The sequence below is a fragment of the Pterocles gutturalis genome, unplaced genomic scaffold (genome assembly GCF_000699245.1).
Source record: "Pterocles gutturalis isolate BGI_N339 unplaced genomic scaffold, ASM69924v1 scaffold45892, whole genome shotgun sequence".
NCBI lineage: Eukaryota > Metazoa > Chordata > Aves > Pterocliformes > Pteroclidae > Pterocles > Pterocles gutturalis.
This window is the reverse complement of record NW_010117173.1, coordinates 1-12,696: the sequence shown is the minus strand read 5'-3', so window position 1 is coordinate 12,696 and position 12,696 is coordinate 1. Positions and strand designations below refer to the sequence as shown.

The 12,696-nt window shown below is 36.6% G+C and overlaps 1 protein-coding gene across 1 annotated transcript; it reads left to right on the top strand.

Annotated features, from left to right (window-relative positions):
• Positions 1 to 333: 333 nt before the first annotated feature.
• On the top strand, positions 334 to 9,346 carry LOC104463392 (GTPase-activating Rap/Ran-GAP domain-like protein 3; the record flags this gene model as incomplete). The annotated part of the gene is made up of 10 exons (XM_010075703.1): positions 334 to 408; positions 2,223 to 2,322; positions 2,765 to 2,883; positions 3,634 to 3,698; positions 6,145 to 6,208; positions 6,472 to 6,498; positions 6,895 to 6,970; positions 7,577 to 7,675; positions 8,217 to 8,320; positions 9,238 to 9,346. Coding segments are annotated over 10 exons (838 nt in total), but the record flags the coding sequence as incomplete, so codon positions are not given.
• Positions 9,347 to 12,696: the final 3,350 nt, after the last annotated feature.

Sequence of the window (12,696 nt, the reverse complement as noted above, 5' to 3'; positions counted from 1 at the left end):
GAGCCATTGCTTTGAAAGGAGCAAGCTTCAAGATCAATTTCTGGAAAGTAGTCAAGTCCCTCTGTAGGCATTCTGAGTGTTGGCACAGCCAAAATCTGAGACAGATGAGCACTGGGATCTACCAAAAGGGTGAACAGCTCTCCCACTCATGCCTTTTTAGATTTATAATTGGGTCATTCCAAATCTGTAGCCAAATCAGTAATAGCTGTGCTGATCCCTTCTCTGTGGGTAGTCATATGATGCCTGGGAGAAGAAGAAACCGTAGTAAGCTTTGGTTGCTGATATTATTGCTATTTTTGGAACTAGAATCTCTTATCTTAAACTTTTTTATAGCTTATATCTAGTGATGCTGATGGAGCCATTCAAAGAGCTGGACGATTCCGTGTGGAAAACGGCTCCTCTGGTGAGGTAAGTGGCTGAAGATACTCATAGAAAGCTGAAAAAATAATTCAGCTTCAATTATTCTTCACCACTGAAACATGTATTGGCAGTCAGTTACTAAGGAAGAGGTCTTGAAAAATGCTAGATAATATGAGAATGTAAGAATCTAAGATGAGGAGGGAGATGGTGTTTTTCTCCCCCCTGAAGTCTAGCTTAGCTCTTTCAAGAGTATGCGATCTTGATAGTTTTATTTTTTAAGGGAAAAACTCATATTTTGTTTAGCTTTGGTAACATTTTGCTCGCCTGATCATGTTAGAAGAAAAATACCTATCTTAACCTCTGAATAACATTTTGCAGTCTCTAGTTAATCATTTTATATTGGTGTCCTATTGATATTAAGTGCTTTTAAGTTTATTCTTTGGTGTGATGAGGTTATAGCTTCATTTTTTCCCCCTTAGTTGTCTTTTGGCAGTTATGCTTATCTTTAAATAAGAGATAAAGAGGCAGAGCGGAGGCTGAGAGAGTCATTCCCTCCAGATTCCTGTGCTGTTAAACTTGTAGTGTGTCCCTGCAACCACTCCAGTGACTCTTAAGTTTCTACTTATGTTCGTTTTTTTATCTTCCTTTGCAAAACTTTTTCAGCTGTAAATATCATCTTAATATTGAAAGAAAGAAGACATCATATTCTTGAAATATATGCGAGGTCTTGGGAAGCTTGGATTGAACTAATATTAACAGTAATCTACTACTGATCATCTGTTTGCATCGGCACTGCAGAGTTTAAAGCAATCTAGCTATTCTGCATTGAATCTCTGTGGGGTCATGTGTTGCTGAGAGCTGGCCGGAATCAAGACAACACTCAATATGAGCTAAGCTTCTTGTTCGCTTTATTCAGGGTTCAGGGGGAATATATAGCATTCCAAGCCCTGCATGCGTTTACTTTCTAACATGATTGGTTTGTTACCTGCGTGCACGCGGTGTGCACGCGGCAGCAGCCAGTGGTCATTGGTTCTTGCCCTCTTGGCATGCGGTTCATATTTGCATACTCCTTTCTTTCCCCGTCCCGTTGAGCCTTCCTCCCCCTGCTGTTTACCAGTTCTTTTACTCCTTTCCTTTGCTGTTTTCAAGGAGAGTCCAAGGACTCTCAGGCCTCTTTATTGAAGTTTGGATTGTGCACGTAATGATGTCCCTGCTCACTGAGCCGTTCTTCCACAGTCATGTTCTGTACACTGTCTTTTTAGTTCAGTTTCATGCAGTTCAAAAGCTCATTAGCTTGTATCACAGAAAGATTCTCTGAGTGGGTGATGAATGGATATGGAGAATGGCTTTTTCTCTGCATAGCTTAGTTCTTAGTGGAAAAGGAATTGAGGAATGCTTGGGAATTTACTTTAACCCGCCAATCCCAAAACAACACTGAAAAACTTCGAGAGCATGCTCTGATCGAGTAAGAAGTCCTTGAAGATTGTTTTGGGAAGAACTGAGAAAATGAAACTTGGAGGAAGAGTTCTGTTTGTTAATTTATTTATTTTTTAAGTTTTAAAAACACTAGTCTTCAACTTCCACATTGAAATATCTTATTTTCAGAGAAATAATAAGCTATTACCCATAACGATGGTACAATAGGAAAAGATTGTAGTTACTTAAAAAGAAAAGGAAAGAGAAGGGCAAATTTTAATTTCAGCAGCACAACAACTGACTTCATAGTTCTTTGCTTTTTAAAAAACAGTATACAGCTAAAACTCTTCTGGTGAATCAGCCACTCTTGATTGGCTTTTGCCTATATTATATTCTCATTTTTTTCACTCAGCATTTGATCTAACAGTCTCCCAATTCTATTTCAGAATACAGACTACACTCCGCGTACATGGCACAGAACAGACGTGCATTTGGAAAACCCAGAGTATCATACAAGATGGTATTTCAAATATTTTTTAGGGAAAGGTAATTAGGTTTTTGCAAATGGATTGAAGTTTTAATTTCAATGAAAATGCAATGTAGCTTTGAATTGCTATTAATTAAATATTGAAAAAAAGTATGGTATTAATTTAGTATTAATAAGTTTTCTGTCCTGTACAGAAAACAAGTTCTCGTTTCATGTATTTTTAACCTGAAGCCAGAGAGAGGATGGGTTTCTGTAAACGGTGGAACCCCTGCTACTGAAAAGGGATGTTTTGAAACCCTTGTTGGCCTTGAAGGCTGCATCTGTCTCTTGGGTTTTTTTACACATCTGTATATAAATACATAGTTGTTTATGTAGATAAGTATATATTTTTACATATGAATGCATATATTTACACAGCTATGCATGTGTCTTTGTGTGCATGCACAAGCAGGTGTGTGTGTCTTCTTTATGGTGAGTAATGCTTCTTGTTTTTCCCAACAGTTCATCAAAATTATATAGGTACGGATGCAGAGAAAAACCCTTTCTTTCTGTCTGTTGTACTGTCTGACCAAAATAATCAGCGTGTTCCTCAATACCATTCAATACTTTGGAGAAAAACAGTAAGAAACAAATATTTAACTGCTGCTCTGACTTTTTTTTTTTGTTTGCTTGTTTGTTTTGGATCTGTTTATCATACACTATTTTGCTTTCTTTGGAATTCCAGTATTTAATACATATTTTTAATTTTATACAATAACAACATATAATTCTACCATAGTAGATAAACCCAAACTAGCTTTGTAGATAACATTATACTAAACTTCCTGACAGCAGTCTGTGGTGCCAGATGCTTTTTAATTTTTCTTACCTGCAAGTCTCTGTTATTTTTAGAAATGTTGCCTAAATTGTTCTTGATTATTTCCTGCAGTCAATTTAGGCAATGTCTTTATACTGCTTTTAGGATTTTCTTATACAATGTAAAGAAAATAGGCAGGTGTGATACTGGTTTCACTAATATTGTTTAATGAATTTTTTTTCAGCATTCCATAAGAGCTTTTCATCCAAACAATTGATTTAAAACTCTCCTATATGCATGCCTTTTTTTTTTTTTTTTTTTAAAGCTTGTAATGTCTGCTAGTTTCAGCAGCCCTCATACCACATGCCAGGGTAGTCAAAACTACCATGACTTTTCACTTTCAGGTCTTTTTCTTTTTCAGATCAGTAGTAAATATGGCTAAGTAAAACTAGCATGATTTTGTTCTTTTTTTTTTTTTTTTTTTTTGCTTAATTGTTATTATTAATATTCCTATTTGAATATACAGAAAAAGTCAGTATGTCCTGTAATATCTCCTAGCTTTTTTTCTTTACAGGGTACTCAGAAAATATGTCTCCCTTATAGTCCCACGAAAACATTATCAGTGAAATCTATATTAAGGTATGTGTTTATAAATAAGTTATCAGTTAACCTATTTGTCTGTATACGTTTTCCTGTAATTCAGAGCTTGTGTTGCATGGTTTTCGTGATAGATTTATAAAAACAGTAAATGCAGGTTTACAAATCTTAGTCATTGAATGCAGCAAAAAGTGGTTTCAAAGCCTGTTCTGGAATAGACAAAGTGACAACTTAAAATGGAGAAAAATTCTTGGAATTTTTCTTCAGCAGAGGGACTATTTTCAAGTTAATTGGAAAACAGGTGCTAAGTGGAGTGACATATCTATCTTTTTAAGTTAAAAGACAATAAACAGATCTAAGGAGCAGCAGATTTTACTCGAGAGGTGGTTATTATGTGGCCGTAGCACGAGGAAGCAAACAGGGAAGAAACCAAGAATTGTTTCTTCAGTTGATTATCTACATTTAAATCTCACTATGGGTGTGTTAGACACGCTGTCAGTGAAACCAAGAAAATTCTTTCCCCCAGCCAGAGTCTGTATGGGAATGCTCATACTCTGTCCTGCCTCATTTGTGTTGGAAGGTAATATGAGGTGAGCAAGCCCAACACCATTTCTATTTCTTTCAACATTATAATCAGCTGAAATGTCAGGGCACCTGTTTGCAAAGTGTTCATTCAAATTTAAACTGCAGTTTTAAGGTCTAATTGTGAGCTGTCTTTTCTCAATTCCCTCACTGACAACGTCTTCAAATGCATCTTCTGTAAGGATTATACATCCTCTAGAAACCCATAGAAAGTGCCTTCATTTACTGAACCAAGTAGTGTGTACCAGATAAATGGGCAGCCTGCAGGTCTTCAAAACCTTTCATCCGTATGGAGTACAAGCAGATGTCTCTGTCTTGGTTGAAGCTGTTCCACTGGATAGCACTGTCAGTGCTGATGTGAGAGGAGAGTTCTGGGAATAGGGCATGTGTTGTGATGTGAAGTCGGTACCACCAGATCTGGATTTTCCTGCAACTGCACAAGATTTCTGAGAGGTCCCAGACCACTGAATTTGCCAGAGAAGCTAGCAGGCCATTGAGCATCACTTCTTAATTCTGATTTCCTGGGCTGTCGCTCTGGTTTGGAGTGTCAAGATGCTGAGTTAGAAGCACTTCAGATCTCTTTCATCTTCTTCATCAGGATGAGCTAAGTCCCCTCTTCTGACTTGTACAGCACTGGCTTGAGATTGTCAGCACTGCGTGCTGCACCTGCATGAGCACCTGATCTTCCATGTTGAACCACCAACCTCTGAAATATCTCTTCCTAATATCCCTTTCTAACCCAGCCTCTCCCTCCACTCTCACGCACAGATGCATTTTTGGTCAGGCATCCCAGAGTGGAGAAACTTTGTCTTCCGTTAGCTGGGGTCATACTTCTTTGGCTGAAACACCCTATGTTCATCCTGTGATGCTGCTGTATTCTACAGAGGAAAATGCAGGCTTTTGTCCGACCTTGTTCCCCACTTCTCAAGCGTCTGTGCCACCTGCGATCAGCTGGATAAATGTTGTCTCCTTTTGCCCACTTGGGCGTGGACTAAAATCTCTTCCCTGACAATTCTTTTGCTTCTACAGTCCCCGAGCCTTCCCTCAGGCCTGATTGATGTTCGTTTAACATTTCGCCCTGCTCACAGCCAGTATGAATCTAGGTATAAACTGTCTCAGATAATTTTGTTTACATTACTAAACTCATTTTTTCTAATTAATTGGAACATTTTAATCCCTTTCAAAAGGAACTAAAGCAAATCCTGTCTGCATTGTGATTTAGCATAAGCAATGATGTAAAGGTGCGGGAGGCTTGACCTCCCTGGTAGTTCACTGTGCCCCAGACAGACTTAATTTGACACCCCGTGCCATGCTGCACAGTTCCATAAATTAGCATTGGGGAAAAAAAGTTGGGCAAAAATAATAGTAAATGCAGAAACATGAGTTAGGAAAAAATACTATAAATTAGATATTTTTGTTCATTGATGCAGTTGATCTGGCTTCTTGTTTAAATACTTTTTTCTGTTCTGTTTGTGGATCTTTGGCATATGAATTTGATGCTGAGCTGCTCACTTGTCATTTGTCTTGCCTTGTGTTATTTTAGAAGAGAAGCTTACAAAATGGAATAGGTTATTGAGTCCTCCTAAAATGCTCAAAATGGTTATGTATAAAGCCAAAGTGAAGGATGATGGGTTAAAGTTCTGTGCTTTACAGGAAAATACAGTAAATTTAAATCTTACCTCCATGCAGAGTCTTCCTAATTTCTGTTTTTAAAATCCAGAAGAAGTTTAGGAAGTCTTGGAGGTTAGTCTTGTGGGAGAGAAATGTCATTCTACAAAATGTTCTACATAAGAGAGGCTCTTTGAACAGTTCCTTTTGTAACCGGTTCTAACTGCAACCAGTTAGTGGCTTAATGTTGAAATGTATACTTGGGCTTCGATAAAGCAGTATTTCATTTTCATTTCAGTGCTATGAGTCTTGACAAATTTGAGAAGAGCCCAAGGGAAATTTTTCATCCTGAGATACAAAAGGTAGGAGGTGACTTCTTTTTTTTTGTTTGGCTGTTTTTCTTTAATATGTTCTGTAAAAATAAGTCATTAAGTATAAATGCCATGAGTTTGTTTCTTTAAGTAGCAGGATAATAATGATGAGTAGGGTTACATGGTACTACAAAGTAAACTGTCCATCAGTTGAACTGGCCTCTTCAAAATAAAACTTAAATATACAAGGATGTTACATTTTTATTTGTGTTATCTTTAATACCAGTGTGCTAAAGATATTGTTTTGTTTACAGGATTTATTGGTTCTTGAAGAGCAAGAGGTAAATGTAAACTTACTACTCCTAGCTCACAGACCTTTTCAAGGAATAGTGCTTTGTATTTGAAATATTGGGACTGATGTGCTTGTGACAACTTAGAAATCAGTTGCTTATTGCAGTAAAAAGAGTAGTATTTCTTTGCAACATAGAAGATTTTAAGAACCAATTTAATATATCATACTAATAGGTCATCAGTTTAGTAAATCATAAAACTCATAATCTATGATAAAAAGTAAATTATTAGGTATCCACTACTTGAGCAGGTAATGGAGTTGGTATGAAACATATATTCCCTTGTGCAGGATGTATACAAAGGTACGTATATAAAAGTCCTTAGAGAAAATATTATTTTGGGTCTTTTGATTGCTTTATAGTGTAATGTTTTGTTTTATTTCTCAGGGATCTGTGAATTTTAAATTTGGAGTCCTTTATGCTAAGGATGGGCAGCTTACAGATGATGAAATGTTCAGCAATGGTGAGATTTTCACTTTTTTCATAATTGTTTTGTTCATTAAAAAAAAAAAAAAAAGATTGCGCCTGCACATTGAAGCCAGAAGAGAGGTGATGATTATGTGAACATTAGTATTGTAGGTTTTCGTGTTCATGTTGGGTGAAAAATTGTAGCGTAGAATCTTCTATTTCTATAAAAGGTTGCTGTAGGAAACCTACTATTACACCTTGGGAGATATTGGAAATTCTTTTCTAGAAGTAGATGATACAGTGCTAAGATTTAGAAAAAGGGAGCAGTTGAAGGAGGCAACTCGGGTTACTTGCTAAAAGTCACTGTTGTTTCTAGTTCTTTCACTCTTACATTTTTGCAGTATGATCACATTCTTCTGTGCACTTGAACAGTCTTGGAGTTAGCAAAGAGCTCACTGTTTAATGTCACACGATGATGCCTATTCTGCAAGGCTGGGATGCTGTTCCTGTAAAGGTAGAAGGCTCGGATGACATGAGAGAAACTAGTTCAGATGAAACTTTGGGCCTTGTGTCCTGGGAGCTGGACCTGTTCCTGTATTTTCATTATTTTCTATTACTGTGTGTGCTTTTCTGTTGTAACATTTCTCCCTTCCGCATGTAGAAACAGGAAGTGAAAGCTTTCAAAGATTTTTGCATCTCTTGGGTGACACAGTTACTTTGAAAGGCTGGACAGGCTACAGAGGAGGATTGGACACTAAAAGTAAGAACTCACCTGAAGCAAAAAAGTGTGGGGACTGCAGTATAAATGTTTTCACTTATTGCATGCACATATTGTATATATTGTAGAAATAATACAGTCCCAAAACAGACTGCCTTATGTGCATGCTAAATGCTCTGCTTCACTGGGAAGAAGTCAGGTTAGCTTAAATCACTGGTATGGAATGCAGTTGAAGAAAAGTATTTATATGACCTGTATTTTCAAGGTGAACTGTTGTGGTTTTTAATTGGAATGGGGTGAAGAATAAACTGTCACGTTACTTGCTTCATGATAGTAGGGCGTCACAGCTTGAAGAACTATGTGTGATTTTAGGATGCTAGGTGAAGGACATAATAGGTTTTAAGTGTGTGGCTATGCAGATTAGGTTGCAAACTCGGGTTTGGACCCATGTAAAACATGCAGCATGGACATTCTCTAAAATGGATCAGAAAAAAGGATGACTAAAGAAGGTTTAGTAGGACCTGAAATATCTTTTGATCTTTAGAAAACTTAATTTTGCTGAGAATGTTGTCTTCCCTTGCAGATGATACAACAGGAACCTCTTCCATCTATACAGTGTTTCAAGGGCATGAAATTATGTTCCATGTTTCAACCATGCTACCATACTCTAGAGAAAACAAGCAGCAGGTACCTGGTTCTCTCTCTGTCTCTCTACCCCCCTTAGTATTTTAGAAATGTAAGTCTTAAGACTTTTGCTATATTTTTTCCTCAATATTATACCTAATGCTGAAAATTTAATGATGTTTGTTAGAAGATAACACATGACATTGTCTTTAGTATAGTACAAAAGACACTTGCAAAGAAGGTCAAAATTGATTGACTGAGATGTGATGGAGTATTATGTTATTCAGATGACTTGTAGAGCTTCGCTGCTGCAATTACCATTACCTCAAAGAATTTAGGAAGGTTGGAAATTAGACCTGTGTGTGCATTGTCAGAATGCTCACATATGTAACACACAACTCGGATAGCAATGCATGTAGCTTGAAAGAAATTCCCCATGTGAGCATAGTAATGGCAAGCTTTGCATTTGCTCTAAAGCACTGCTGTTGCCCTCTCATAGGTTGACTAGGTGGGTTCTTGGGTACTAGGTCAAATGTGCTGTCATCCATTGCTCCAACCTTGCTATATGTTATATGATGAAAAAGCCACTTTATAAGCACATACGTTTACTTGTACATCACACATCCATAATTGATTTACCTAAAATTGCTCACAAATTTCATGTGTTACTATTTTCTTATTTAAGCAATAATTATATACTATGTATTATTACAATAAAATATTTAGATTATGTAATTATATTGTCCTTTTGTATTTCCATGTCAGTTTTCTCATGCTTTTGCCTTGGCTTGATGACAGGATGTCCTGGTTTTGGCTTCAATCATATTGACGGTAGTTTTTGTGTTTGCAGTTTAGGAATATTGTTTTAGCATTCTCTCACAGAATTGTTAAGGTATTTATTTATATCTTTTAAGTCATTGTCTCTCTCTCTTTTTTTTTTTTCTTTTTTCTTTTTTCTCTTTTGAAATTTTTTTTTCCAGGTAGAAAGGAAGCGACATATTGGAAATGACATTGTCACTATCGTATTTCAGGATGGTGAAGAGTCTTCTCCAGCATTCAAGCCATCCATGATTCGGTCTCATTTTACACGTATCTTTTTCCTTACATTTTCTAGTGGGTTTTCTTTTTTTAAGGTCAATATTACTTTTAATTCTAAACCAAGTCTTTCCTGCATGCTGTTTATGGAAATTAAAACTATTTTAGAAAGACCAGCTGCATTATTCCTTTCTTTGCCTTCAACTGCTTGACTAGGTGTCTCTAAGTCTGCCTCATAAAACAATTTTTATGTTGAACCATTTAGAAGACAAGGTCATAGCAAGAATGTGATTATTAAATAGTATTTTTATTGAAGGCATTTATTTGGACCACTTCACAAATTAAATTTCATACGTTTTCATAAAATATAAATTCATAAAAATATTTGTTAGTGATGTGGATTAATTTGGCATTAGCTAACGAATATTGCTTTTTAATGTTTAGATGCTATTTATTTTAGGTATTTCTGTATTTTAGATCAGTGTTTCCCAGATCTTTCAGATGATAAACTGTATATTTTTGGCAGCCTGTGGTTGAAAACGTGGTGAAGACAATATGATTCCAAAAACCGGCGGCCAATCACTTCACATTATCATGATGTCCCACTAGTGGTCCATATATCCCAATCTGGCATCTCTTAGGCTAGATGGAATGGAATGAAGACACATGGATGAAAAGAAGAAAACTCTTATTTCTGTCTATGCTCTGTTGCTGAGTTTTTAAAAATGATTGCAAAACTTATGACTTTTAAACCTAATTCTCAGGCTAACTGTTGTTAGAACTTTCTTACTAGTTTCATCCATGGCTGGTCTTACTTTTTAGATTTAAACTCTTAACATTAACCTGTTTTCCTCTAAATGTAAGAAGTGACTAAAACAAAAATAATTCTGTAATTAAAAACAAAAACTTTAGATATCAAAGGAAACTAGATATTGTTAATAAGAAACGTTTACCAAGTCACTGTACCTCTTCATCAGAGTGTCAGTAAAAAAGGAATAATTCTTCCATTGTTGCTGTTAGGAGGACTTTTTATGATGTGATTGATACACCCCACTCTTCCATTGTTGACAAACATTTTGAGATTCAGCTGTCCTTCGTGTTATAATGATCTGGAGAGGCAGATGTGCCCTAAATCTATAAGGGCATGTTATCATTTAGGTCGTTTTAAGTAATCCATATCTGGTCGATGGAGTCATATTATCTTCCTGATATTTTCAGTTGACAGTAACCAGGGATAAAGGTGTCCACAAGAAAATGGGGGGTTGACACTGATCTGTGTCAGATGTAGTAAATCTCAAAGCTCATTGAATCTGTACTAGCACTTCATACTTACTTTCTCATGTACTGTCACACCCCTTTTTTGTTACTTCTACAATGAGAAAAATTAGCATAAAGTTATCCCCCTCTGCTGTCCTATACAGCAATGACAGCTGCTGTAAGGGTTTGTCATGTGTCATCTCTCAGGTAGGGCTGAATTACCCAAATAAAGGCATCCAGCACCAATTTAGCTGTCCCAACATATCTGAAATGTCTGCACAGGTCTGGCGGTTATGACTCTGGGCCTACAGGAGATCTGTGCCCCTTTTTTGGAATAACAGCTGGAGACTAGGCAATATACTATCAAGCATCTTAAATAGCACTGGATGCTTATGCGGAAATATATGAATTACATTGTAAAGTCTTTTTTCTTGTACAGTCTCTGATAGTGCTGATCACAGCTATTGGCAAAGGTCTCTTCGTTCTATCTGGAACAAACCCATACAGACAGTGACGTTATTCAGACTTATTTGACACCATTTGTGAGGACTGAAAACTTAAGAGATGTTGTTAAGGAACCTCTAATCGATTCCATAAAAATATCTTGCAAGACAACCATAAGGATTTCTCTGATTTTTTTATTTCCCTCCGCCCCCAGATTTGCCCAAAGCTATGAATCAAGACTGGTAATACATTTTTGTGTACTTGCACTTTAAATCCTCCAGTTTTCTTACAATTCTGTGAGCTAAATTATTTAATTGGAATCTTTCTCTTCAGTTGAAGTTTTGGTATAAGCAAAGTTCAGAATCAATACCTTTTTATGAACTAAAAGAATTTTTAATCACAAGTCTATCAAACACACTCAAAACACAAAACTATGTAGCACGTTTTATGCTTTGTATCGTGACAAGAAGTCTTTATTTGTGATATTACCTCTATTTAAACTGTTGCTCAAACAAAAAAAATTTTATGGGACCTCCTTTATAAACAGTAAAATATGTATAATCTAGAATATTTTATATGTTTTACCTTTATTAAATCTGTGATCAGCTGTAAGAAAAAATATATATTAAAATATATGTGAGCTTCATTAGTACTGGATTAACTTCCTTAATTGCATAGCAGATATTTTTGCCTTAGTGAGATACAATAAGCAGAATGATAGTTACAGGTAGGTGCTGATTGTAACAAATAACTTCACACTGAATTTCTGATGGTTTAGAGATAACGGGAAAGCATTTTATATTGTCCACCAGTCTGTGTTCCAGGAAGCCAAATGAACTAATGAAACTGAAAAGTAATATGTATCTGGATGCAGAAGGCTGTAAACTGGCTATGAATACGTTGCATGTTTCTAACCATCAGAAAAATGAAATTCTGGAACAGGCATAAGCTAAGTGGGCAAAACAAAACAACTTTTTAGATTAAATGTAACAAAATGATGGAAGATATGCCTGGAACATTCTGACCTGGTGAGATCAGTGGTATAGTGAACTACATGTATGGTGAAAGTTAATTAGATGGGATGTTGTGGTAGCCATGGGCTGCGGATCCTTACAGGTCTGGGTTTGGTTGTAACTAAGCAAACCAGTTCATTTTTAGGGATCTTAATAGAGTAACTTGTACAGTTGGGCATCATGTACTTAAAACCTAGTGGAATTTTGCTGGTAAATAATATGTTCTTCATCTGCTTTTTAGTGAGCCTTGGAACCCTTGCGCTTGGAGGCATATGCTGTCCAAGTCTGAGTCTGTTAGGTCTCACCAGAATCTGAAGAGCAAGCATTTCTGCAGCCTTGTGCCTAGGCTTTAATGAACAAAGTGCCTTTAACCAAACAGTTAATCCCAACTATTGTCCTGAGATTAATGGTGAGATGCCAGAGATATCTGTCAGTCTTGGAAAAGCAGAGTGGCAGTGGGATATCATTGTCCTGGCCCGTGGGAGAGATTCACCTTGGGCTTGAACCAAATAAGCAGTAAAGAGAAATTGAAGAGCCACCCTTTAGCTAACTGTGTTTGCTGCAGTTCTCAGTATAGCACATAGATTTGCCGCTGTTATTTCTCCCTCACAGAGTACCAGCAGGGTCTGTAGTGATCCCCTGTCTATTGAAAGTATGCGAAGTCATATCACAGAATCACAGAATGTTAGA